General features: G+C 52.1%; 1 protein-coding gene across 4 annotated transcripts; it reads left to right on the forward strand.

The window, feature by feature from the left end:
- The first annotated feature begins 1,146 nt into the window (after positions 1 to 1,146).
- LOC122370680 (matrix metalloproteinase-2-like) lies at positions 1,147 to 26,865 on the forward strand. Of its 4 annotated transcripts, none has more exons than XM_043346495.1 (10): positions 1,204 to 1,373; positions 6,086 to 6,206; positions 7,211 to 7,321; positions 11,705 to 11,879; positions 12,354 to 12,648; positions 13,264 to 13,572; positions 14,041 to 14,367; positions 18,528 to 18,702; positions 24,250 to 24,348; positions 25,597 to 26,865. In XM_043346495.1, the coding sequence occupies exons 1-9, from the start codon at positions 1,260 to 1,262 to the stop codon at positions 24,318 to 24,320; spliced, it is 1,698 nt and encodes a 565-aa protein (XP_043202430.1). In that variant the 5' UTR covers positions 1,204 to 1,259; the 3' UTR covers positions 24,321 to 24,348; positions 25,597 to 26,865. The 4 variants fall into 4 exon arrangements, with proteins under 4 accessions (XP_043202429.1, XP_043202430.1, XP_043202431.1 ...); XM_043346496.1 differs by having other exon boundaries at positions 24,250 to 24,338; XM_043346494.1 differs by lacking the exon at positions 24,250 to 24,348 and having other exon boundaries at positions 1,147 to 1,373.
- The last annotated feature ends 1,117 nt before the right edge of the window (positions 26,866 to 27,982 follow it).

Here is a 27,982-nt window from a genome sequence, read left to right on the forward strand (position 1 = left end):
CTGTCCCTCGTACATATTTGTAGGTATGTACGTTAGGGGAGCGAGACAGTTTAGCTCGGACGGATAGAGTTGTTATGAGTTCAGCTGGACGGGATCATCGATCGTATGTTAATTCAGACGATAGGGGCTGTTGTTGAAAGCTCGGACGTACGGGATTGTCGTTGTTTAATTTCGGCGGAAAGGGCCATCTTTCGGAGTTCAGACGGACGGGGTTGTTGTTGAGTACAGGGGAACGAAATTGTCGTTATAAATGCAGGCTGACGGGATCGTCTTCGAGCACAGACGGACGGGGTGGACTGTGAGTTCAAAAGGGAGGGGTTCTCGTTATGAATTCATGCGGACGGGTGAGGCTGCCGTTCGTGTATAAGCTCGGATGGCTGTTGCAGTAGTAGACAGACAAGGTCGTCGTCCGAGGCTCGGATAGTCGTAGTAAAATAATCTTGGGATGGTCGGGGCTGCTGCGTTGCGACTGCTGTTGGTTCCGGCTCCGACCGGAAGCTCGTCGGCCCAGTGACGTGTTGTGCGTCACCTGTCCACTGTGGGTGACGTAGAAGAGGTGCGCGCCGCGATACCCGAGCCGGTTGAGCGATGCATCGAGCTGGTTCCGGGAACGGCTTAGCACCGCCGCGCCGGCGCGTGGGAACAGCGGCGGCGGCGATCGTACCGGTGACGGTGCCTATGTCTTTTCAGTTTTCCGATGATGGTGCTGCGGTATATTTTATTTCAAAGATATACATGCATGCTGGCGGCTAACTTTGATGAATTTCATGAATGCTTTTTTGCACAATATAGGTCGAAACTCCGAGGGAAGTTCAATTCATGAATTTACAGTAGATCCGCTGGTAGATGGCAAAAGTCTTAACTCATCAAAACTGCCGTTGTGTCTGTAATGCAGTTTCTAAATCTAATTTGTGAAATAGTTTAAATAGTTACGTAACCATCATGATGACGTTCCTGTTCCGGATGTCTCCAGGCTCCGGTTTAGCCGGCTCAATGACCTGTGCCGCCGCCGGGCTATTCCGCGATGAATTGGGTGACGGTGTGCTGAGTGACTCACCGCGGCCCGTCCGCCGGCCCGGGCCACCGCTCGTCTCTTGGGCGACATCAGCCGCGGCTCCGGGCGGCGGCGGCGGCGGCTGAGTCAGCCGGGCGGGGGCGGGGGCGGCCGCCGGCGGCGGCGGCGGTACGGCCGGCCAGTGGCGTCAGTCGGTGAGCGCGGCTCCCCCCGGCCGGTGCACAGCCCAGGACGGCGCAGTGACATGGAGCTGACGGCGCGATACCTGGCGGTGGCCGCCCTGCTGGCGGTGGTCGCGCACCGTGCCACATCCGCCGCCCTCAAAGACATGGACCCGGGCATCGTCGCCGAGTCTGCGGTAAGTGGGAGCCACGAGTCACGAGCGTTCCCAACACTTCAGCTGCAGTGCACATGTCTGCTGCCGTGCACATCTGCTCCTACTCAAACCAGGCGACACGAGCTTCATAGGGGCATCTGCTTGCATAACAGAGCCCATGTAGCGTGGTTGTCCACCTACTGGTCTCCCCTATCACCTATGCATATAAGACAGTTCTCCCCGTCGCGTCGATATAACCAGAGTACGACCAAATGCCTCACGTTATAGGGACTGAGGATGCGTGATCGAGCGATAACAAACGCTGTCGGCTCACCCAGCGGTGATCCTGTTCAGCGGCGTTCATTTGTATATAAAACACCATAAACATTTGTATCCTGACTGATTGTCGCCGTGTTTGAGGAGGTTCTCTGTTTAATTTGTCATCGAAGATGTCATCGACCTCAAGTCCAAGGAGAAGTACACGCACTTGAACCCTGCGCGTGGCATTGAACTGTGTACGTAGCCTGAACACACAGGCCACACGTCTCGTGACTTCTGCGTGCACGGTGCATGCATGTTGCACCGAGGAATCTATCCCGAGCCTGTTTCTAAAAATGGCTTTGTTGTGCTTTGCAATGTACAGTTTCCTTCCACATACGAATGCATGATTTCTGCATGTAGACATGCATTTTTAATGCGTTTATGTTTAGCGTTTGGCTATTCGATACAAAATATTACTTTGGTAATGTCGGATAGGTACAGGTACGCTTTGTTATTTCGATACTTGGCCTTGTATACAATTGAAACAATCCGGTTTTTCGGTGAGCTTAGCTATTTGTTATGATTGCCACTTATGCAGGCCGTTTGGTAGTCTATAAACCTCGACCCTCGTCCACACGTAAAGGGACGGCTCAAGTCCTTGCGTCCCTATAGCTGTGCTCGGGCCGCTAAGCATTGCCGGTATGATGCTCGTGGTTCGACAGTCCTTCAAAGCTCATACTGTCCTCCAAAGTGACGTTATTGTATCCCATGTCTATATGCAAAATCCTCACTATATCCTTTTGAATAAAGGATGGCACTACAATCGCTATATCCCTGTTCTTATTCCTCAGGTATATACGAGTAATACTTCTGATTCGCGTTACTTGTCCTTCCCTTTCTGCATCATGTTTATCTACTACACTATCATTGATAATACACAAGGTACGTACTGTCTGATGCTCCCATTCCCGAATCGTTAGCGACTGTCAGCCGTTACTGCAATAGCTAGCTGTTGGCCTTCGCTAAAGCTAGTGGAATCCGAATAATTATATTAATTTGTTTCTAATGACCTTTAACTAACAGTCATGACATAACATTATTATTAGACTGGTACATATTCCAACAAAAAACGTTCAGAAGTGCAAATAGTTTATTGTTTACTCTAATCGGGCCTTTCAACATTAACGCCGGTTACGAGCATTAGGACAATTGCGATTGGAATCTATATGTTCCAATAATGTCTCATGTCTTTGTCCGAGCTGTACCTATGCTACAAAAAGGAAGTCTGGATCAACCCAAGTTCATGCTCGCTCCTCTCTCTGTTTTGTATGGCTGTGGATTATGCATTCTACTCTGTGGGCTGTGTAAGTGTGTAGCCATGGCCCATGAGGCGGCTCGTCCCGCGGCCCGCCCGGCGCGCCGCGGCAGTGGCTGCCCCGGGTAGCGGTCGGCGCTCGGCGTCCGCGCTCTGTATCACGGCATCAGGATACGGGTCGGCGGCACCCAGTTACCGGGGCCGACTGTTTTCCGGACCGGGGACACAGTCGGATGCCAATCGAGAGGTAAATCTTACCGGCCTCCGCCGCCAACGCTTCCGCCGCGCGATACGCGCCCGCCCGCCTGCCTGGACGCATTTGTAAGTGGAAGGAAACCAACACTCACGCGGTCGCGCACGCACATATCCTCTGTTCGGTCCGATAAAACAGTCTGCATTCCATGAACTTGTGTCATATATGAGTGTTATGGACTGGGCGTAGCATTCCGTACGAAAGCCTTATGACAGGTGGTTTTGGAGTTTTGGTTTTGGAGTGTGACGGCTTCGAGCACACATTGCACAACGCGGCGAGGCCCTCGGTCCGGCGCTGCGAAGAGGCGCTGCGAATCGATTCAGATTTTCGTTGAAATGCCACCATGTTGCCGAAGGGATTACAGGCATGTGACACTCAGCGTCACATGCATATTGAATGGTAGGTATCCGACTGAATGTAGCTTTTGGGCCTGCAACTGAGGCGTCTAAGTTGATGTCGCAATTCGTACTGTATCAAACTGCGGGCTAACGTAGATATAGGCATAGATGTTGCAAATTGCAATGCCGTGGAAAGTATATATTTGGGCAGCAGGTTTTTGAACAAAAGATATTTGTAGAGCATATGATAATATGTAGAATATAGTAGAATATACATATATACGTAGAATGTAGTAGGTAGGTAGGGATAGCATAATGATTAATGATGCACCGCCACGATCGGTTTGGTTGGAATTGAAGCCCGGTGACGACCACCTTCAAACTATGACCACACACCGAATTTCGAAAATGATGAAAATTCAGCGCAAACTCGATAGGCGTTATCACAAGTGTATTCGCGGCCATTGGGGCGACGCAAGAAAAGAAGAAAACAACTGGCCCCAAGAACTTTAAATTATCAGTTAGCATGCATCTTTTCCTTGATATGTAGAGAATTTACCATTAATTGTTAGAGAAAATTGCATTTAAAATCTTCCACTTATGTTTTTTTCATCGTTTGCACAGTATGTTCTTTTAATAAGCTAGAAATACTAATTAGAAATAGTTCCCGCATCATCAAGAACAATAGGGAAGGCTTGAAGTGAATACAATAATCTAAACGGTTTTGTAAGCCATGTGAAGACACTTCTAAAATTGCCTGTAGAAATATTAAAGGCAAAAGTTCAACTTTTTCACAAGACGGATGGCTATAAACCTATTCAACGTGTGACAACTCAGCCGGTATTTCGTCGCCTACAGCCCAGCTTTCCCTAGTGACCGATAGAGGCGCTGCTATCGATGTCCGCCCGTGCCGCCTAACGTCGAGATCATTTAACGTTTCAATCTCTACCTAGGTTTCCGTCGGATCCGCTCCAGCAGTTTTCGCGTGACCTCACACGTCAACACAATGCTCTGTGTGGTACTTTGGTCGCTGAGTGCGTGCCCTCTGGCTCGCTATATAGTGTTGCAGCGCAGGTGGTCCCTTGCCGGTGGTCTGCGGTTGCCGGATGACTCAGCCCCGTATACGAGACCGGCACCACGGTGACTCTGAGCGCTCACAGATTAGCCCCGACGGCCGGCCAATTGAGAGGCCCGAGGCCGGCGCGCATGCTGCCATCCCGTGAGTCATTTCCGGCGGTCGTAATGGTTCTGGAAGTGTGGCGAGCAGGACGGAGGATTACACTTGGGATTATCGAGTTGATGACTGGTCTACTCGACGGCCAGTGCAGCTGATTGTGATTTCTAATAAACCGGCTGCGTGAGGACATTGGGAAATCCGCGGCTGCGCCACTGCTCGGCAAGAGTCCACCTCTGCCGTCGGCTATTGTTTGCTTATTTGTGCCTGAGCCGGACAGACGCTGTTGCAACTCGTCCGGGCTGGCGATGCCGTTTGACGCATATTTTCTCAGCATAGAAGGTCATTATGTATGCATTGGCGCTCTCACAAGCTATCAATTGGCATGGATCGAGACCCGTAATTTCCTTTCGCTCGAATTTTTTTCCGTTGGCAAACCGCAATGCTTTCCTGGGCGAGCTCGGTACACATGCAACCGATTTCCTATAATTGTGCAGTAAAGTTTCTACCGAATTCCATCGAATTCCCCACTGCGTCATGGCGAAGGTCGCGGCGCATCTCCGTTCACCCGGCGACCACACTGGCTCAGAGGCCTAACCGGTTAGCGCGCCTGGGGCTGTGTTCGTACCACTTGTCCGTCATGTGAAGCCCAACAATGGCTCCGTCTCCGGTCGGGCGACTCACCCGACCGGCGACCCCGACACAGATCACGTGCGCCACGTGCCGCCGTGGCTAGCACGTGCCGTATGACGTACGACCGGAGCCGTTTGGACCGGGTGACAACGTGCGTGCTCGTGGACACAATAACACGTGGCCTTGCCGAATGGCGCTCAGACCCGAGCGGTTTACACTGTCAGACGGAACTGCAACGTGTCAAGTTCCTCTAACAGTGACCTGTCACTATGACTGGTGACTGTAACCCCGCCTCTGTGAGTGGGTTCTGCGTGCCACTCCGTGCCGGCTGGTCCAGCGCCGGTGAGTCAGAACTGCTCTGTCATCAACACTTCACTTAGGGCGACCACCAAACACCCGTGCAGACCAGCTGGTACATCCGAGCTGATCTGACCGCGGGGTGCGGCTGGTTCTGCAGGGGCTGCAGCTGGCCTATAGCTGACCACAGCTTGTCTCACTCATCAGCGAACGCCCCCGCCACTTCAGGGCACAGTGGCCACTCTACGTCTCTCTGCCTCACCCATCGTACCGTACCGGTTATTGGTCGCATTCAGTCCTCCGTTCATTCAAGCTGCATGGCGATGTTGATGAAATGATAGATGAAAGTGGTTAAATGACAAATGATTAAATAACTCCCACAGAAATAGAAACAAATATGACAGCTTGCCCGATGATGGCCAAAAGCTCATTTACGATTGATTTTTGGATTGTGCTGATTTTATATCTGTCGTTTCGTTTCAGGCGTACCTGGCCAAGTACGGGTACATCAGCTCCAGCAGCGGCGACGGCAGGACCAGCGCTCTCCGCTCACTCGAGAACGACATCGCCGAGTTCCAGCGCTTCGCAGGACTTAACGTCACAGGTCAGTCCAAGCGTAACGTGACTGATGACGTCACAGGTCAGTCCGAGCGTAACGTGACTGATGACGTCACAGGTCAGTCCGTCTGTCCGAGTTTATAGTGACTGATGACGTCACAGGTCACTGGTCAGTCCGTCTCGTCGAGATGCGATTGATGCCGCCACCAAGTGATAACGCTGAACCGTTCAATATCAGCACCACACTGCGGCCAAACGCCTCAGCAGAAACCCGTTTTCCTGGACTGTTTGCCCATAATTGCGCCGCAGAACTTTCCTTTCAACGGAGCTTGAACCGTTGCTACATGTGTTCCAAGTTTCCATGGAGAGAGTTCATGGTTTATCTGCGAAGCACGTAGAAGTTATCTATAAACGTTCCGATTAGACAGTAATGCATCGCAAAGACAGTTCGAGGTGTTCTGGTGCGTAACTATTATAAGGAATGCGAATAAATGCTTCGAATAGCATAAAAGCTGCATAAAATATGAATGACATAAAATGACATAAAACGAAAAAAGGCATCGATGGTGTAATTATCAGTCAGTTATCAATGCCTACATTTTCTAACGAGTGATTAATGACCCCTCGACCCATGAGGAATTCCCGCGCTAACTGCTTGGCTTCCCGATGTGTCAGCCTTACTTCCGGCGCCTGCACTCCCAGTGTGGCTAGTGCGTGCTATGTCAATGCTTACATAACGCGGTGCTACGAACTTAGGAGCGCTCGAACCGGCTCTTATCGTCAATGTCGTCAATATTTATTGGTGATTCGAGAGTTGACAAGCAGGCGCCACCGCGCTGGTGACGGAACTGGAGTCTGTTTGGCTTCAGCGACCTCAGTGTTCTCCTGGGACGGCCGCGTCATGAACTGCAGCCTGCAAGGGCTCACCATGAGTCTTCACAGAGACACTCTGTTGACAAAATATTGATAACGGTGCAGTCTCACATGTCTGCCCACGTCTATGACCGTCTTGTACCGCCGTTTCTGACAACTGCACTGCGTCACTTTCAGGCGAGCTGGACCAGGCGACGCTGGAAAAGATGCGGCAACCTCGCTGCGGCGTCAAAGACAAGATCGGACCGAGCACGCGCAACCGGCGCAGGAAGCGCTACGCCCTCCAGGGTGAGTACCTCTAGCGGGAACTGTTGTGTGCCGCTGCAGCGGTGGCTTGTGTACCGGGAACGGCGAGTACATGGGGCGGTAACTACCCGCCCCAGGGCAAGGGGAAAAGAACGGGCAATGGGATTCCGTGGAACATGCCAGCCAGCACCGCATTGGCATTCAACACACTGACGCGTCTCGACCTTGGACCCGGAGCTTCATACATATAAAGATACGAATATTTTATTCATATCAATGTTGTCCATGATAATACATGTAACATTGGCAGTCCTTGCCACATCACCTACACGTCTATAACGGCACAGCACAGACGATGCGTGTTTTCTTTACCTCACCTCATGTCACGACTTGCCTACAGGATAACGTTGGGCTTGTTTGATGTAAGTGTCTGATGGGTAAAACTAAAGACAACATATAATTATTTAATATTATTAATTTAGTTTATTTATTTATTTATTTATTTATTTATTCAAATAAATCGCCAACAGGCTCATGGCCCATTAACAGGCGAAGTCATACCACAACATAAAATACACACACAAGGTAAACACTAAGCACTCATTCGCAATTAGATGACACTTAAAAATACAGAGATCCATGAAAGAGATCCATTAAATAATAGGATATAATATAAAAGTACACAGTAAAAATAAAATTAAATTAAAAGAAAAAAAAAACAATAAGAATAGGAAAAGTACAAACAAACTTTAAAATCTCTAAGACACGGTTCTCAAAGGCATGTTCCTGCAGTGGACCACGACGAATGATTTAAAAGAGATTACAGTTATTAACAAGATACGAGTATGTAAGAGCTACGAAATAGGCCAATATTTGGCGATAAATAGGTAGAATTGTAGCGTTTTCTTCCGGATGCTATTATAACCAAGTTAGAGAACACCTAAAAGGGACTGCCACAAATGAAATCAAATACGATGTGGAGTCCGCAAACGATTGGCTTCCACCCAACGTGCGTTGTATTACTGTGAATACTTGCGTAAAGCTCTTTTTCACCAATGTCGGCCTTGCAATAGGGCAGGTTTTGGGTCACAGCCTGTCCGACCAGTGACGCCACTGACGCAGTAAGCTCTGTCCCCGTCACGCGGGTGGCTCTGTGACGAGGGGACGAGCTGACACGTCCCGACAGAGGTCAGCGGCACCGGTCAAACAGAGCAGCGGGCCGCGGCACACGCGGGCCAAGGCCGCCCCGCCGCGCCGACACTCTTCCGCCACGGGCGGTGACGAGCTGGGGGCCTGAATGGCGCCCGGCTGGCCGCGAGGTCGTGTCGGCGTGCCGGGCCCGGTCGCCATGGGTCGCCAGGCCCGTCAGGGTCGCACAACGCGCCCCTTCCCCTGCCGGTACGGCTGCGCAGTCCAGGAAACGTTCACTGTCAGCCGGATGTGGCACTAGTCGGACGGTGGTTACATGCTGATGGGAAAACCGCCACCCCAGACAGGATAAACAGCAAACACGCTCATAGCCGCCCTCGCCGCTGAAAACACTCGCACTTTTTATAAACGCAACCTGAAATAAAATCTGCAAGGTGCTAAGTGAATATGGTCTAGCAAAACATCAAACTTATGTGGCGCTTTATCGCCCGGCTCTTGCATACCAATGAACATAGACATTATCATTTTCCTCACGCATGTCAAGGTAGCGCACGCTAGGTAGCACGCTTGACAAATCGTGATCTACATTACGGTCATTTACGGTCATACCAGACCCGCCCTTTCCTCGCAATACATACATACATGTTTGATGTTAATCGCCCGAGTGTATCGCCCGAGAGAACATTGCACTTCTCAGACGCTAGTCCATACGGCACAGCGCACGGTTCAGAGACATGCAGTTTATCTTGACGTTGGTGTCGTATGTGTGTAAACACTGACATTGCACATAACACAGCTCAGATAGACTGATACAACTATGCCAACGCAAGGCACTTCATGAAAACCCACTGATAGTGATTGGAAAAGCACACCGTTGTTTCTTGTTTGGAAATTCAACAGGCATATCCGTTTTTTCCGTATCGCTCTAGCGGCGGCTCGGAAGTGCAGCCGGCTCCCGTGTCCGTCCCAAGTCGCGGCGGCGCAGTCCTGGAGGCGCCGTGAGTCAGCGGCCGGACGTGCGCCGCCAGCGATTACCGATGAGATATAGGCGCGCTCACACACTCGAACCGCTCCTTTGTGGATCGCTTTGTGAGCGCCGGGGGCTCTCTCACCTGGCACGGCCAGGCACTCACCCGACAGCAGCTTACTCACACGCCCGGAAACCCTGCGGGAGCGACTGCGGGGGCGACTGCGGGGCTTCGGCTGTCCTGTGGTCGACACCTGCCCGATCCCATCATTGGGTACAGACTTACTGACGAGCGTACAGGGTGGCGCCGATTTTTATCGGGCGGCAAATCTTCCTTCCCAGCTGTGTTCACTGTTCACCTATGCATTGTATGTGTCATTACATACGGTTTGCTGGACGGAGTTGCAGTTGTGGTTGATAGGTGCATCCGGGGTACCACGGAAACCGCCCACTTACCACGGACACGGACGGATATGCAATGGTGCATCGGGCACGGGCACGGAAAGACTATCCCGGCCGGACACGAACGGACAGGGATGGTAGCGTATCGGACACGGACGGGGACAGAAAATGGCAGACGCGGTCACCGACAGACGAATTATGCATCAGACGCAGGCACGGACATGGACACAAACACAGATGGTAGGTATCGACGCAGACACAGACACTGGCAAGTGACGGTAGTATAACAGTCGCTGATGCGGGCATACGGACGGCAGCGTGTAAATTGCGGGCACAGACGGCGGACGCGGACGTAAACGAACACAAACAGACGGTTATATGTACTTTATGCATCAGACGCGGACACGGACGAACGTTAGTGTATCGAATGCGGACACGGACACGGAATGAGGGTCGTGGTCGTGGCCCTGACCCGATAACCACTGTGCCGGCTATCACCAGGCCGTGAGTTTTTGGCGTGCGGGCGCGTGCAGCTTACCGTCAACAGCGGCACAGCGGCGAACATTACCAGCCCAAACAACGATGTCCTTGACTGGCCGTCTTGTCCTATCAACCGTGGAGCTGGCTGATGATTGCTGATCAGCGATAATCAAATTCGTTGTCGACTCTTTATCACGCTTTGTGGCGGTTGTACCGTATTCCTTATCAGGCGCCCACATAACCGAGTTCTTTTTGTGAGTGAGTAGCTTAGTTTGCGCATATTTCAAGGGCTTTACGCTTGTAAGTGCCGTGGGTGTGCGACAAAGCACAGATTAGCCCCGATTCTAGGCCACGCTGTCAGTGAGCCGTGAGGACTCCCGCTAAGTTTTGGACGACGCGTCGAATCGCAAATTTCAGGTCACGCCACTTTGTCTGTATAGCACCGTTGGTATCATATAAGAAGACCTGTAATCTGACCGATCACGTCACTTACCAGAACTCTCTGTTAGTCGCCCGCGGTGGCACCCGTGAGTAATCCCCCTGGCATGACCTCGTGGAATGGGGGCGATCAATAAGCGACATTGGTACACATAGAGGGAAGCGGCGGATATTCAGGCATGCACCGCTGCCAGCATATCCGGGTTTGCGAATATTGATGTCCTCTTGAGACAGTTACGACAGTTACGACACTTAGTTATGACTCTTATGACAGTTGTTTGCGCTTTATAGCAGGTAATTAATTCGTCTTCATGAGGTCGAACAAAGAATGCATTGTACTTCAATGCGTGTTTTGCCCACATACCCATGTGTTCGGTAGCTGCATTATTTACTATTTAGTCCATGTTTGTGTAGCCGCTGTTCAATAACTCCCTAGACTCAGTTCAATCACAGGCCATCGGGTATCAAGGCCTACTTCGATTAGCTATAAGCTCTATTAAATCGCTTTCCTAGATCACACTAAACAAGCTCGTTCACAGTTATTCCTGTCGGAATATATCAGCGTCAGAATTGGGCCCGCTGCAGCCCGGCCTTAGGTATCGGGATAACTGCTCGCATTCGGCGCCTAGCTATGCGGAAACCGGGATAGGAGAAACGGCCGATCGAGATTAACCTGCTAGATATGGCCCGCCCAGGTCAATGTGGGCTTGGTCTCGACAGGAAAGTAACAGATCGAAACTGGTCTGTCTTTACATGCCGGGACATTACCACGATAAATATGCCGTTCTCGTTAGTTTATGCCCCACATTCTGATTCAATTTGCACCTTTAGCGTTTCGTCGGTTGTTACCGTCGGGGGAGCTCGACATTTAGGGGCGGCTGTGATATCTGCGTGGCACGGGTGCCGCTCCTCCAGTGTCAGCTCTGACACTGGAGGAGCGACGACACAATCTCTAGGTTAGCTGACACCCGCTGTCTCCCGGGCCACAGGCAGCCGGTGGCGGACGCGCGACATCAAGTACAAGATCGAGAGCTGGCCGTCCAGCGTCACGGACAAGAGCGCAGTGCGAGAGGTGATCCGCAAGTCGTTCCAGGTGTGGGCCGACGTGTCGTCACTCTCGTTCCGGGAGGTCGGCCCCTACGAGAAGGCGCAGATCGTCATCAGGTAGGCAGGGGCAGAGCGACCCATGGTGCCGGTCAGAGGTCGACCGACCGCCGCGCCGGTGCAGGGACAAGTTTCCTCACCTTGTTCGTATGGATGGGGAAGTGCTTCGCCGAACACTTTCCGGACTCACGTCATTTACTGGTAAATTGACATGTGCATTGGTGCATCCCGGATTTAAATCGTGTCGTCGTTATTTGTTGTTATAACAGAGGTTATGATGAGAATTGCATCGGACAATTATCGAACCAATTTTCCGGTATTAAGCAATTGACGTTTGCTGTCGCAAAATAGACGTACGATTCATTGAAGGATAAAATGTGTTTCCCTACTATGTCAGCAAATCAGACACACATATAGCAACTCTATCTATTGCTTCTGTCTGTTGGCAATACCGTATCTCGTCTGTGGCGCGCCGGCTGCTCCGTGATCATGAGTTAGTTCCTCTGACCTGACCTCTGACCGATGACCGGCCAGGTTCGCGCGGGGCGACCACGGCGACGGTGACCCGTTCGACGGTCGGGGCGGTACTCTGGCGCACGCTTTCTTCCCGCTGTACGGCGGCGACGCGCACTTTGACGACTCGGAGCGCTGGTCGGCCGGCGACAGTCTCGGCACGGATATCTTCATGACCGCCTCACACGAGTTCGGTCACAGTCTGGGCCTGTCGCACTCGGACGACCAGCGCTCGCTCATGGCGCCCTTCTACAAGTCGCCGCCGAGAGACGGAGGCACTAACGTACTCCGGGAGGACGACGTTCTTGGAATTCAGGTCAGTCGAGTGTCCAACCCCCTACTCCTCTCCTTACGTCACGAGGCACGCGCTGCCTCTGGAACGCAGCAGTAGCCGTCGCAAGCGACATCGAGCGTCGTCGCGTGACTGGGCGACTTCTCAGCGGTATCGTGTTTGCCCAAAGTCGGTTAATTTGACGATCGATCGGTTGTGCCTATATCAGAACTAGGAACAATGAGGGCTCGCCGGAACAGTCACACGCACCGGTGCGATACGGCTCCATTATCGATGTTTTGCTCGGATATTTTGTACTCAGTGGGCAATCACTGCGATCACTGCACTGAAGTACCAAGTACTTACATCAGTTTTATGTCCGTAACGATTTCCCACGGCAGCTTTGGCTGTCGTTGACAGTTGATTATCGATAAATGTGGCAATTTGATTAGTGACTATAAGCACGTAGAACAGAAAATCATTTTAGCGCCCTTTTATTTGTATCGCTCATGTACAACTCTAGCCGACGTAGTTGAAATCATGTATGACAATAGCCTCTGTGTGCCGTTCGGATGTGTATGTGTGCTGCGTTGCTGTGTTTAGTCCATGCGTGGTGTCCTACCACTCGGTGATAACCTGTCACCGTCCGTGCCGCCGCAGGCGCTCTACGGTCCGGCCCCGGAGGCGCCCACGCCGCCGGAGAACCGTCCCACCACGCGGAGGCCGCTGCAGAAGGCTGCCAGCGGCGAGGACCCGATCCTGTGCGCCGACGGAGCGGTGGACGCCATGATCACTGCCGGCTCGCAGAAGCAGACGTACGTCTTCAAGGGCGCCCACTACTGGCGGCTGACCGACACCGGCATCGAGAAGGGCTACCCGCGCCTCATCAGCCACTACTGGAAGGGCGTGCCTGACGACATTGACGCCGCCTTCAGCTGGCCGCAGACCAACCGCATCTACTTCTTCAAGGTGAGCACTGAGCTGACACAGCATGCGACTTCTCAGGCCTTCAGCTTTGACTAAACGGCATTGACATTCCAGCTAAGTTTTTCCTTTGATAATTCAAACTTGACAAAGCGCAGGCTCTGTACTTTTGGTTTGGATCTGATTTGCCCCAGTTTGTCTTTCGGTAGCTTCTGTGATTGGTAGTTACATGAATTGGGCCCGCGCCTCAATTCATTTTAATAAAACCGACCCCATTGTGCTATTATTCCACTTTGGCGTTTCCGTCACAAAAGCAAACAATCGCTTTTAAAAGAAAACCCGCTGAGGCCCGCTGGAATCATACCATGTTTTACTTTTTTGTCCTTCATAGGAAAATGATGCAGCTAGACAATGGACATGTGTACCTATTGTATATGCAACAATTTGTGAGCATATGCCTCAGTACGTCACAGTCGGTATGATTGATCTCCAATCACATCTTCATCATTCCAGGGCAACAAGTACTGGCGAATGACCAGCTTCAAAATGGACCCCGGCTATCCGAAACTGATGTCCGAGGGCTTCCGCGGTATTCCGTTCAACGTGGACGCGGCGTTCCGGTGGACGGGCAACGGCAAGATCTACTTCTTCAAGGGCGACCAGTACTGGAAGTTCGACCCGAGCCGCGGCAGCGAGCCCGTCTCCAGCTCCTACCCGCAGCCCGTCTCCAACTGGGGCAACCTGCCAGGAAACCTGGATGCCGCCGTCACCTACTCCAACGGGCGCTCCTACTTCTTCAAGAAGGGATACTACTATCGCTTCGACGACGCCAGGTTCCAGGTAGGTCCACTTGTGCGATTATTTAGCAATGAACATAAATTCAAACACTCAAAGTCCAGGGATCTTTCCATTCCGCTCCCCATCGCGGCTGTCTTGGCGCGGCGCGGGTGCGCCGGCCGTGCCGTGCCGTCTGTGCTCTCAGCGGCCGGGCGGCGCGGGCAGTGCCTCCGTGCCGTATCCGCTCCGTGCCGCCTGCGTCACGGTCACGAGGTCAGTCCCGTGACGGTCCGGCGAGTGAGTCAGCACCCACAGGCCGCCCGGGGCGACCGCAGCACCGCTTCAGGAAACTGAGACTCCGCCGAGTGGGCACCTAATGAGAGGTGACACGGCCTAACGCCTGGTACCGGATAGCCTCTGACACGGTGACACGAGGATAATTACCCCATCCGAGAACAGCTCGGCCGGGAGAATGCCGAGACAAAACACTGGTCAGTGAAAAATCAACGGGATGCTTGGCTGGTAGACCGGATTCAGACTGTATCTGCCCTCCGTCTTGGTTTCCTCACCTTTGCAAAATCAGTTTGAGTCAGAATTTGTCCTTGACGAGAACGGCGTGCGGTCGGTGGCAGCGACTGATTTCAAGGCTAGCTGACGTCAACACTCGGAGTTGACCGTGCTCAATCTCTCGGATGCATGGTAATAAGGCACTGACTTGAACTAACGCTGATACCATGAAGCAAAAATCCACGGATGCATGGGCACCAGCAAGAGTCATCAACTCAATATCTAAGGCGATATGGGGGCGAACATGCAGATAAAGCGTTTTGAAATAAAAAAAATCGTATAAACATAGGCTTACACTATTTTGCGTAGGCACTCGTTACATCTTTTAGAGGTGTAATTTTCTTGGACGGAACGGAAGTCTTAATAACATTTTTTTATGTTCGCCACATTTTACGTATATCTTGAAACCGCTTGTTTGCAGATGTACATTCGTTCCCAATCAAAGTGCGTCGTCGAGCCTCCTGTCCGTTGTGACATGCATTCTTTGTTCAATGGGGCGCAGAGACGGGACTGATCAGTGTTGACGCTTATCGTTATCACGGGAATACAAATAATAGCTAGACTTGCGCACACCTGCAGGCATGCAGGGTTCTACAATGTTATAGTATATCAATATAATAATTAACTTGTTAAACGTTTCCATTTGTTTTGCATATTCTAAACGTTCGGTGATTGATGTAGCCGGTGGCTGATCCGGTGTTAGATGTTTGCAGTGGTAGCGTGGGACGATGTCATAAACCGTGCTGCGGGAAATGATCCCATGGGTGTTGGCCGTTCATCGCTTGGGTCAACAGTGAGCCCCACCAGGGGCGGTCGCAGACTTGGAGTTTGGGGGGGGGGGCCAACTTGGCAAAGGGGCCCCTGCGCTGACCCGGGGGGCCCGGTGCTAGTTTAAAGGGGCCCACGGGCGTAGTGCACGGGTGCAGAAATCTAGGCCATGGCCGGTGAAGCGGGGGGGGGGGGGGGGTAGGGAGCGGCACCCGAGCGGAGGCTCATTGAGAGCTTTGAGGGTGCACCGTGTCGAAAAGGTACCGAAAAGTGCATTTTGAAGCATTGATTATGTCAATAATTCACGCACCTGTGAATGGACTACCGCAAAAGTAAAAGCGGCTAACTTTGCCATTTTCTTTGCAAAAAAAGCTTTGCCATTTTTTAAGATCATCGTGCTAAAGCTTTTAACAGTGGGTCATCGGTATCTATTCACTGTTCAATCGGTCGGAGAGGCCATCGTAACCAAGCGCTTTCTATCACATGTGTTCCGACTTCCGTTTATTCTTTTTTTTTTTTTACTTGAGCACAAATGCAAATTTTGAAGACCATTACAGTAGCAAATGCTTCGAAAGACGGATAGTGGGCAAAATATCCTAAATTTGTCGTGCTGCATGGAAAGTAGTGTTGCTGAGGAAAGGTGGTTTTGTTCCAGATTATTGTGGATGCAGAATACATTGTCTGCACTCACTGCAGAATTATTGTTGGTGCAACTGCGCCCACTGCACCCATGGTTCCTACACTTATGGGCCCATCGATAGCGCTTCGGCGATACCTATCGCCTAGAGGCTGCAATGGGGCCCTTAGTGTACGGTGTCAGACCCCCAGAGGCCGGCGTTGGACCCAAGGGTCAGCGAAGGACCTCAAAGGCCCCAGGTAGGGCCCCAGAGGCTGAGGTGGGCCTTCATAAACAAGTGCGTGACGCCAAAAGGTAAGGCTTGAGCCCCCCAGAGAACATAATAGGGCCATCAGCGGCCGGTGTAGAGACCTCATAGGCCAGTTTGCGGGCCCCTCAGAGGCTAGTGTGGGGCCTCAGGTGTCGCTATGAGGCACTTAAAGACCGGTATGGGTCCTCAGAAGCCGGCATCGATCCTTCAGAAGCCAGTACGGGGCCCTCAGAGGCACATAAGGGCAGTTTCGGTCCCAGAGACAGAAATGGGACCATCAGAGGCCGGTGTGGGTCGTGGGACCTTTAGAGGCTGGTTTGGGCTCTTAGGGGCCAGTTTAGAGCCCTCAGAGACCAGTACAGGGCCTGCAAAGGGCAGTTTGAGACCATCAGAGACCGAATTGGGCACTCAGAGGCTAATATGGGTCCTTACAGGCCAGCATGGAGCCCTCAGAGGTTAGGGTGGGGCCCTAAAAGACCGACATGGGCCGGCGTTGGACCCCAGAGGCCAGAAGAGGGCCCTCAAAGGCCAAGATGGGCCCTCAGACTAGGCCGATGCGGGCCCTTAGAGGCCGGCATCAGGTCTTCAGAAGCCCGTGCGGGGCCCTCAGAGGCTAAGGTGGGTCCTTACAGGCCAGCACGGGCCCTCAGAGGTCAGTGTGAGGCCCTAAAAGACCGGCATGGGCCGGCGTTGGACCCCAGAGGCCAGCAGAGGGCCCTCAAAGGCCAAGATGGGCCTTCAGAGGCCGATGCGAACCCTTAGAGGCCGGTATCGGGTCTTCAGAATCCAGTGTGGGGCCCATAGAGGCTAATGTGTATCCTTACAGGCCAGCATGGGCCCTCAGAGGTCAGTGTGGGGCCCTAAAAGACCGGCATGGGCCGGCGTTGGACCCCAGAGGCCAGCGGAGGGTCCTCAAAGGCCAAGATGGGCCCTCAGACGCCGATGCGGGCCCTGAGCGGCCGGCATTGGGTCATCAGAATCCAGTGCGGGGGGCCCTCAGAGGCTAATGTGGGTCCTTACAGGCCAGCATGGGCCCTTAGAGGTCAGTGTGGGGGCCTAAAAGGCCGGCATGGGCCGGCGTTGGACCCCAGAGACCAGCGGAGGGCCCTCAAAGGCCAAGATGGGCCCCCAGAGGCCGATGCTGGCTCGACATCGGGTCTTCAGAATCCAGTGCGGGACCCTCAGAGACACTTAAAGGCTAGTCTTGGGACTCGAGAGACGGAAATGAGGCCACCAGAGGCCGGTGTGAGGCTCTCAGACGCCGGTTGGGCCCCTGAGGCCGGTTTAGGGGCCCTCAAAGGCCAGTGGAGGGCCCTCAGAGGTCAATACGGGTCCTCAGCGGTCAATGTGGACGCTTGAACGCCACTGAAGGGCCCTCAGAGGTCAGTGTAGGACCCTCAAAGACTGGTATGGGAGCTGTTAATAGCTGGCGTGGGTTTCTCGAGCCTCGTGACAATCGAATACGGGCCAGGGCCCCATACGGCCATGGGGGCCCATCGGTTGTTTGGGGGGGGGCCAAATGATATGATGGCCCCCCCTGATTTGCCTTTGGGGGGGGCCATGGCCCTGATGGCCCCCCCCCCTGCGACCGCCACTGAGCCCCACCCTTCACCCGTGAATGTGTTCAACTAGCTACCCCACCCGACCGGTTACTGTCCCAAATCCAGGTGATCCCCCGACTGTATGAATCCCCCCAGCCTGCCGCCCCCGATCAGTCACTAGCCCAGAGGCGAGGGACTGTCTTCATAGGAAAATAATGATTCATTAGGAAATATGTGATACCCACGCCGCATAGCTTGTTGCACCCAGCCTATGAATGCGAAAAGTCCCGTTTAGGACCCGTCTGACGCCCCAACCTGTTCCACCCAACGCACCCGTGTCAGAACCCCCTCAGGACCGTCCCTCTGACGGAGCCACTACTTGTAACACACAACCCGCCTGTGTCAAAAGCCCACTAAGGACCGCAGAGGAGCGCCCCTCTGACACTACCCTTTACCGCAGGTGGACGAGGCAGACCCGCCGTACCCGCGGCCGGCCGGGTACTGGTGGTTCGGCTGCAAGAGTCAGTCGTCCAGCCTGCGCACGGGACTGGACGCCGGCACCGGCATGAGCCGAGGCGGCGTCAGCTTCAGCCAGCGGCGGACCGGCGCCGGGCCGTCCGCTGACGACGACGTAGGTGAGTTGCGGCCTCAGGTCGCACATAGGGGGGGGGGGAGGGTAACACTGACCCCGCGTTCGGAGTCTCCCGGACGACGAAGACGTCGTCCGGCCAATCCCGTTCCACAACCGCAGCCAAGCCCCCGCTGACCTTGAACGGGATTGGCCGGACGACGTAGAATCTTCGTCGTCCGAGAGACTCCGAACGCCGGGTGAGTCTTACGTCTTCTGCGACCTCAGGCCGCACAGAGGGAGGGAGCGTAACGTGTAGTCACGCCGCACGTGGGATATCGTGTACCGATGAGTCATGTGATACCGCCCAGTTTTTATACAATGTGTAGTAGTGCCGCCTGGAATACCGAGTAGTTACACATTATACCACAGTTATGCTATAGATTTCTACCGCACTGCGGTGCCATACCGTGGAGTCATACCACGGCGTCCTACCGGCTGACGTACCACGGAAACGTACCGCGGAAACGTACCGCGGAACCATTACGCACCACGTAGACATACCTCCTGATAACCGTAGGGTTATGCTGCTCAACGCAACCCATGCAGCTCGAGCTGGATGAGCTACACAGCTAGAATAATGAACACATATTTCATATCCGACGTACCTAATGCCGTCTTATAATAGCTATATCCACTAGCCAAGCCATGATTTCGTCAAACAATTGCCACTTTCAATTCAGTTTAAGGTACACTTTTTTGGTCGATTTGTAGGACTAATCATGCGCCCAAATCGGTGAATGAGTAGGTAATGAATGAGTGACGTCAATGAATTAGCTGGTGTTGGTGGTGGTGGGGCTACCGTGGTTTATACCCGACTGATTTCCCTTGCATGTCCAAACAGTGTCGTGCAGTCTGTTTGTTTTAGTCGGTGCCTAATTCGTCTGTAACGGTGTGTGTCTATTGTTTCGTTCGTCATGCATGTGTTCCTACGCTTGCCAGTTTAGACGAACGCGAGTAACATCGTTTATACTCGCTGCGTGCTATGTATATGTAGATTTAGAAGTCTTGACTACCTGAACCGCTGCAGCACGACTTCGGTCGGACACGGTTTTATTTTACGCACTGCATCACTAGTTGTGGCGTTTAGACGACATGCATCATTTCCTTATGGTAAATGGTGAAGGAAACATGCTCCCGTTTAACATTTTTATCGTTTTAAAGTATTGTATTTTGTCATTTACTGCTAATGCCAATCATGAATATCCCAGCATAGCGGATTGTAGCTAATTGTAGCTTCAATTCAAGCATCTTTAATGAAATAAATCTGAGTTCTAAGTTCTATGGTCAGTATTTTATTTTTAGACGTATTTATATCACGGTATTAATGACTTCGACGTCGTTAAGAGGTCGTTGGCGCAATCTCAGGTCGTCACAGCTCCGGTCGCTCGCACATCACCGACATGGCTCTGGTCACAGACAGGCCCTATGATTTCCGCTGAGCGGCCGGACTGCCCCTGCACCCCCCTCCAGACCGCCGCTACGGTCGGATGTGTGGGCAGTGTCAAGATTACTTTACTACTCAGTGTGGGCAGTGTGGGTCCATGGCCGTGCGTCCGTCCTCACCTATGAGGAAGAGACACGAGAGATGGCGCGGCCTGCAGACTTAACTTCCCTGTCGGATGTTGCATCCCCCGATAGCTCCGGCCAAAATTCTGGTAGCGAAAAACGCAGACTGAGCGGGCGCTCGGCCGACACTGGAGCGAGGCTGGCTCCCTCACTGCGGCCGGCCTTTTCCTGATTTGACAACAGCCCGGTAAAATTATTGGCCGCTTTTATCCTTCACTGCTCTTCAGCAGAACTGCAGATCTCTCAATCATGGCCACTTAATCGGGCCGATGTGCATAATGACCGGAAAAGGCGTCTGATTTACATTTGCCCGGTGATCAGCCGGTTGGCCCCGTATCGGTCGGATGCTTTGTCATAATTAGTCCGGTGACGTCTCGCCATGGGTGACCTCGCGTTCTCCGCCCGTGGCTGTTTTCCGGGTGAACTTTCCTCGACGCTGCACCAAAGAAAATTGGTAGCCTGTAGCTTATAACTATACCATAAAGTATCCAACGAAACTTCCGCAGCAGTTTGCTAGATCAACATCCGCGTTAACTTGTTGCAGTGGCTGTCAAGGTCACAACCAGCGAGGCGTCTGGTGGGCGGTAAGCAGCCTGGCCATTGATTACCTATTAATCGAACCTTTGACGTCAACCGATCACTACCGGCGGCGATGTCGTGTCGGTCTCCATCAACTCGCTCGAGGCGGAGGTGCACGCTGCACGCTAGGCGCCGGCGGACGTAAGAGCGGCCGTGCAGCCTTATCTCCCGGGCTGGTGACGGAGACACTAGAGCACACCGCGGCGCGTGCAGCCACCCCTCCGGTGCGGCGGCCGGCGCACAGTGGGCCAGGCGCAACAAAAAAGCGGAATTAAGTCGAAAATCAACTTCGGTGAAATTCCTGTAATTATGGGATATAGTATTGTAAAAATGTCTTAAGTTTCCGAATAAGCAAGTTTCCTTTCCCCAATGTCAAGGCAGATAATGCTTTAACGTCGCAAAGTAGGACTTACCGACTGGAGATGGAAATGACTGCTGTGTACCATATTCCGTTCCCCCGATTCAAAAGCTCTCAGCGTAAAATCATTTAAGTTATTCCGTACAAAATAGCTTTAAAAAAACAGCCGGTATTTCTGCGCATGTTTCTCGTACTCAAGTTCCCGGGAACTATTTCATGCTTACTAGTAGCGGTGGGGTTTACAGTGCCTGTTCGGAACCGTGGTAGTGCAATGACGCAATGAATTTATATAAGGATATAAAGAAAACGTCACCGAACAACACGAAGATATTTGCTGCCTGACTTTCCTCAAGGTGTATAGCTTGCTGCCCAATGCAAATATTTTGCGCATTTTTGCGCGAAATGGACAAATAAGGGTTTAACCCTCGCCGGCATAGGCCGTTTTGCATCCCTCGACGGCACAGGGGGATGCGACCCTCCTCGCGTTTGGCCCCTAATTGAGCTAGAGCCTCGCGGAAAAAAAACCATCGTTTAGTTCGTCACGAGACGAAGCCAACGGTAACCGGTTTTAAGGTCATAAGTCAAATGGTGACCTCTGAGGTCAGGTCAATGGCCGAAAGTCGGGACCTGTTAGAACGTCGTATAGTGTGGCTGCTAAGGGGGTTTTCGGGATGCTGATCACGAATATCATGTTAGTTTTGATCACAGATGATGTCTTCATGCATTTGGGCCAGGTCGGGTCAGCTCAGGTCAGATCAACCAGTATGGGTCCTGCCGGGTATTCGTAGTAGGTGTCAACCCGCCTCTGACAGCTTCGTAACATGTTACGAAGGCACCAAAACTACTTCGTAAATGTTCAAATGGTTCCTAAATTCGAATTCAGCCCCAAAAACTAGCCCAGAAACATGAAAAACTCGAAAAAGTGAACCGAGGTCATCGAAGGTCAATGACCTGACCTGACCTTCAGGTGACCTTTACACCCACCCTAATGCATGGGACCAACATCATATCACATGTTTGAACGCTTGAAACCACGAAAAGACTGCAAACGCGCGGCCAATGCGGCATAGTGCCCGCCTGTCCCAGGCATATGTGCAGCGCAGAAATTAAATAATGACGTCATAGGTCAGAGACCTAGCGTAACCAATCAAAATTGAAAATGGATATCGGATTCGGCTTTAGCATGATATTTTACCCTGTAACGAATCGTTTTTGGCACCGCAGCTGTGCTCAATGATTTAATTCCGCTTTTTTGAAGCGCCTGGCCCACTGTGCGGCGCGGCCTCAGTTCTCGGTCTGCACATTACGACACTGCCGGGGCAGGAACTACGCCTCTGTGGACACGGTCGGCGGCCGTCTGTGCAACCCGTGACGGTCTCTGCCAGGCTCCGCGGTTAGAGGATCCCTGCAGACGGAAAGATATACTGCACAGAAAACAAACACGTTCGTAAATCGGGTGGATGGCAGCACAGGCGACTGCCTGTGCTGGCAGTCGCCTGTGACGACCCTCGACCTCTGGGACTGGGAGCACGTTGCAGAGGAGAAGTCTGTTGTCTAAGTAGAGCTGCCTTTTATATGAGCGTAAACTGCATTGTTTATTTTTCTCATGCAGAAGTCTCTCGATCTTACATCTATAATAATATAATTTAAATTGTTTGACCTCTTTACGCAAAATACTAAATGTTCCGCTGGATAAGAGGCATCTGACAGGTGTCAGCTGACACGGCATGGCAGCTGCAATGATGCAATTATTGAATGGCGGGCGGCGGCCCAGAGGCTACCTGAAGGCTACCTACCATTTTTATCATTTTCATGTACATCCCTAAAGTCACATTTCAACCAGTGACAGAAGCAAATGTCTACGACGTTTATACGATTAATTCATGGCAATACAACAACACAGGATTTTAAAAGATTGACTCGCAGTTGCAGGTGTTATGCGCTGTATATGACAAAGGCTGTGCTCCCGTCTCCACGGGGCACCTTTTAACCATTCTGCATATGCCCCGACCAACTGCAAAACTGCATAAATATCGTTACACTTTTGGCTTTCCCGATGATAAAGAGAGCAGTCAAGACTAAGTACGGAGGAAATGTAAACATTTTACCGGGTTTATTTTCCCTGCCTGATCGTTCGATTCAATCGATACTAATCTTTACCTTGACGAAATAATCTCTCTAGGTTACCGCTTGCTGCTTTTAGTTATCAGCTTTTAGCCATGGCTGCGGCTATTGCGGTAAATTGTGCGTATATTGACATTCGCAGCGATGCTTACATGCAGTACCTACTGTAGTGTATCCGGTATCGTAATTTGGTGAAGGCTGATGGGTGGAAGTCCCTGAGCTTGTTTCGTCTGTCCTATTTATTAGGTATGTCGCTGTGCCAGTTTTCCACGCTGTGCTGTTTCGGTGAATATTTTCCCGTTATGTGAATGCGTGTGATCTCCGCCGCTCGTCCTGTCCTGTAGCGCTGTGCTGTGCCATGCTGTACCATGCGCTGTTCCGTGTATAACAGACGTCCCGGCCGCTGCGGGCGTATACCGCCCAGCCCCAGCCTGTGCTCGCCCAGCAACCAGTGTGCACCGGGCGTGACCTGACCCTGAGCGGCGGCGGACACCGAGTGACCCGCGTCCTGTCTCCCGTGACAGCTGTAAGCTGCCCCCGTCTCCCGCATCACACCCGTCCCTGCCTCCCGTGGTAGTTGATCCTGCTTCCCTGCCTCCCGTGACTCCCTGGCCCCCGTGAGTCCGTGACAGCTGTAAGCTGCCCCTGTCTTTCGCATCACACCCGTCCCTGCCTCCCGTGATAGTCGATCCTGCCTCCCGTGATAGCCGTGCCTTCCTCCCGTGACGGCCCGTCTTGCCCCCGTGACAGCCGCCTCTGTCTCCCGCCTCACCCGTCCCTGCCTGCCATGACAGCCGTCTACGTTTTCCGTGACTCCCTGCCTCCCTCGAAGGAAGGCCGTTCCTGTGTCCCCGGACGGCTTGGTGCCTTTGCCTCCCGCTTTGTAGGCAATGCTGCAACTGACTACCTCGCTCTGTTCCCAAGAGCGTCGTCGCCGGCTGTTCCGCGTGCTGACTACCATGCTGAATCGCCGGAGGGCGTACCGGCAGGGCTAGTGGGTTGGTGGAGGTCAGGTCAGAGCAGGTCAGGTGGAGTGTGTATAATCTGGGAGCTCACTAATGACCACGCGCTAACCCCTACTAACCCAGGTGCGTGCACGTGGCCAACTAACCCGCTCTGGATAATGACTGATGAGGCTCGGCTGGTCGGCCCCTGAGAAGGCGCAGCTCAGCCTGGGGTGCTCTCCTTGGCACCCAAGCTGTAAGATAAACCACAGGGGCTAACTACACAAATCCACGCATTAAAAAGCTGCGGTTACGTTGGCACAACACCTGGCTCGTCGCGTTGGTGAGACACCCGTGACCGAGCGTTTCACCAGGCGCATCGCCGTCTGGCGCGTGCCCCTGAGGCGTCACAAGGTCACGTGTGGCCGTTCCGCGCGGTCTGTCGCACCACGACCTCACCTCCGCTTGCGCCCGGTGGCATTGGTCGCTCGGCAACTGAACGGCTCACCGCCCGCACATTGAGGTGTGCCCCGCGCCCGCCTCAGTTCCGGGGTGTGTGCCGCGGTACAGACACTCATGTGACGCCACCCGAGACGGAACACCACCGCAGGGGCTTCCTGGAGACCTGCGAGTCATGGAGACATGGTCCTCGCGAGTCATAAGATATTCACTGTCACCCTCACACCACCGCAGACACTCCGCAGCGCGTCCAACGGTGCTCTCTCTCTCTCTCTTCTCTCTCTCTCTCTCTCTCTCTCTTCTCTCTCTCTCTCTCTCTCTCTCTCTCTCTCTCTCTCTCTCTCTCTCTCTCTCTCTCTCTCTCTCTCTCTCTCTCTCTCTCTCTCTCTCTCTCTCTCTCCCTCCTTTGGTTTTTTACCTGTTTTGGTTAACTTATGTACCTGTTTGCATGAATTTTGTCACCCTGCGAGTGTGGGTTATACACCATGGTCTGTTTGCACGTTATTTGTGCACGTACACTATGGAATGCACAGTGCACAGCCCGGTGCACGTTGTCACTACGATCACATGATCACGGTTGTCAGTCACGGTCACAATAGTCAGGAACGATTTGGTCAACTCCTTTGGAACGCACTTTTATTTAATTTGCCATCTTCTCGGTCGTTTTTAGTCGCATCTTTGTATCTGCTCGTTGGCATATGACATTTTGTTCGGATTTTTTTTTCTTGATTTGTGTAGCGCTAGCTTTTTTTTTTTAAATTTATCTTCAGCACACCGTACTAATGACTCAAAGCAAACTCCCGCACCTGTCCCCCCTTTCACGCTTTCTGTGTCGTAGACGCTGACTGTCTCCGTCTGCCTGTTACAGTGATGGCCTTCGGTGACGAGAACGTACCGGACCAGGCACGGAACACGGCACGGCGGCCGGCCGACTCCGGCTGGCGGCTGGCGGCCGGTCTCCTGCTGACCGCCGTCTTGGTCACCGCGGCACGGTCCGAGCTCTGACAGAACGCGCTCCTACTGTGATGGACGCCGGCGCGTCATCAGAGCCCGCCGGACTGCGACTGTGCTCCCGCTGCTCCACTGTGCGTCGGCTCCACTGTGCGTCGGCTCCGCTCTAGGAATGTCCGACCATGTTCTCACGACGCTGTGCGATGCCGAGCTATGCTGAGTGACCGTCCGACCGAGGACCGCAGCGCGGCGCGGAAGGGGACGGCTCGCCGCTGACCCAGCTCACCCCAGCTGTGTCGAGTGGTGCCGACCGGTCCGCCTCGCTTCGTACCGCGCTGCGGTGCGCTCTCGTCTGCGGCAGTACGCTTTGTGTGCCGGCAAGGACAGCTATGCATTTTGCAGCCATACGTACGGGCATGGACTGGTTCCAGCGCGGTGGTGCTTTGGGCCGTTTGGTACGGTCTGAGATTGTTTCGATGCGATGGTTGACGTTGTGGGTATAAATGTCTATCGGCATCGGTTAGAGATTGACTATCAATCGTATTCAGATCTTCAGATGCAGATCTCTTTGAAAACTGAGAAGATTTGAAACGTCACTCACATGGGTCGGCTATGGTTATCCATTGTTGTCCGGAGCTTTATAAGAGCATAAGTGGTGCACAATGTATGAATACGCTGTCAGAGGGACCATTATTCGTTTGTTTTTACGAAGAGCTACCGGAGTATTGCAGTTAAGAAGAATGACTGTAGAGGGCGACATTTCGTGAAGCGCGCGTCGGTTTGATCTAAATAAGTCATCACCTTCATCGCATTCTGTCATCTTCCGCATTCATCATCATCACCAATGTACCGTCAACGTTGCCGTTCGTGCTTTTTGTGTAGCATTGAAGGAGGCCGATCTTGACGATACGACGCATGTAATTATTTTGTTAATCTTCTTTGAAGTTACAGCTAGAGCAATTATCCATCTAGGTTGAACAAACCATTTTCGAAATTCCTGCCTTTCAATTGTGTTTCCTTAGAAATGAAAAGTAAGGTATCGATTTTGGCCTCTATTCTTCTTTGGCTGATAACACATATTTTTGGAGTTCATTAGCTATCGCTCTCCTTTCCAAGTGATGTTTCCTTGCCCTTGTTTATTTGCATTCAAGCGAGAGACCAAATAAACGTTGCATTATGAACTGAATATCGCGTTTTTTTTTTGCTGTTCTGCAGACTTATGCACCTTGATCTATCACTGTTGCCACACAATGTAAAAACAACCACCTCTGCACTTCTATAGAAGCCAAATAACAGTTTCTTGCAACTGGGAAAGGGAGGGACAACACTACTACTCGGTTGTCAACCTTACACCTTGCAGCCTATTAGTATCTAAGGTATTCGCATGGCATTATATATTAACTCAGGAACCGCTGGGCCAACCGAGACGAAAAAATCACCATTCGAATTAAGCGTTTACCTAATCCTTTCTGGTATTGTAACCTCAGGTGACCTCGATAATCAAATCAGGGAATTCTTTTATAGACGATCGATACGAAAATGTCACCGCTGGAGGTCAACTTGAAGAGTTCGTCTATTGCAGCCGTTCTTCTATAACAGATAGGTAACTCGAGAACTACCGGATCGATCGATACGAAAATGCCACCAGTTGATTCGCCGAAAGATATTTTATCAGGCCTCTTGAGCGTGGTGATCGTTCTTAAGTGACCTCAGGGCTCAGTGAACTTGGGAGGTCACAAGAGCCTTTTCTCCTATGTCACCCATTCTACATGTACTTCGGGACTACTTGGCCGATCGAAACGAAAATACCAGTCGATTCGCGGTAGACAATTTTATCAGATGGTTCTAATATGTTGACCTCAAGTTCAACTTGACGATTTCGCCTATTGCAGTCATTCTAACTCAGCTAGGAGCTACTGCGCCGATACAGGTAGACGAAAATGCCACTATCGATTCGCCACTTAATATTTCAAATCAGGCTTTTTGTACGTTAACCTAAGGTGACCTTAGCGACCATGGGAGGCCACCTGGCTGTTTTTGCATATGACAGCCATGTACCTAAGACAGCGGGATGTTCCAATTTAAAGGGACCCTCCCACCTTCAAAAAAGTTAATGAATTGGCATGAAAGTGATGTCGCTCGGTTCAGAAAGAGCGAAAACCAATAGGTACCTATCTACCAAATTTCATCGAAAAATATTCACTGGTTTTCAAGATATTATACTTTTACTTTTGTTTACTTTTTAGGATCTCCGCTGTTCCTAGCGACTTTATTTAAAAGTGCGGCATTTGTTGCGCGCAAAG

The sequence above is a fragment of the Amphibalanus amphitrite genome, unplaced genomic scaffold (assembly GCF_019059575.1).
Source record: "Amphibalanus amphitrite isolate SeventyFive unplaced genomic scaffold, NRLGWU_Aamphi_draft 001159F_arrow, whole genome shotgun sequence".
NCBI classification, from domain to species: Eukaryota; Metazoa; Arthropoda; class Thecostraca; order Balanomorpha; family Balanidae; genus Amphibalanus; species Amphibalanus amphitrite.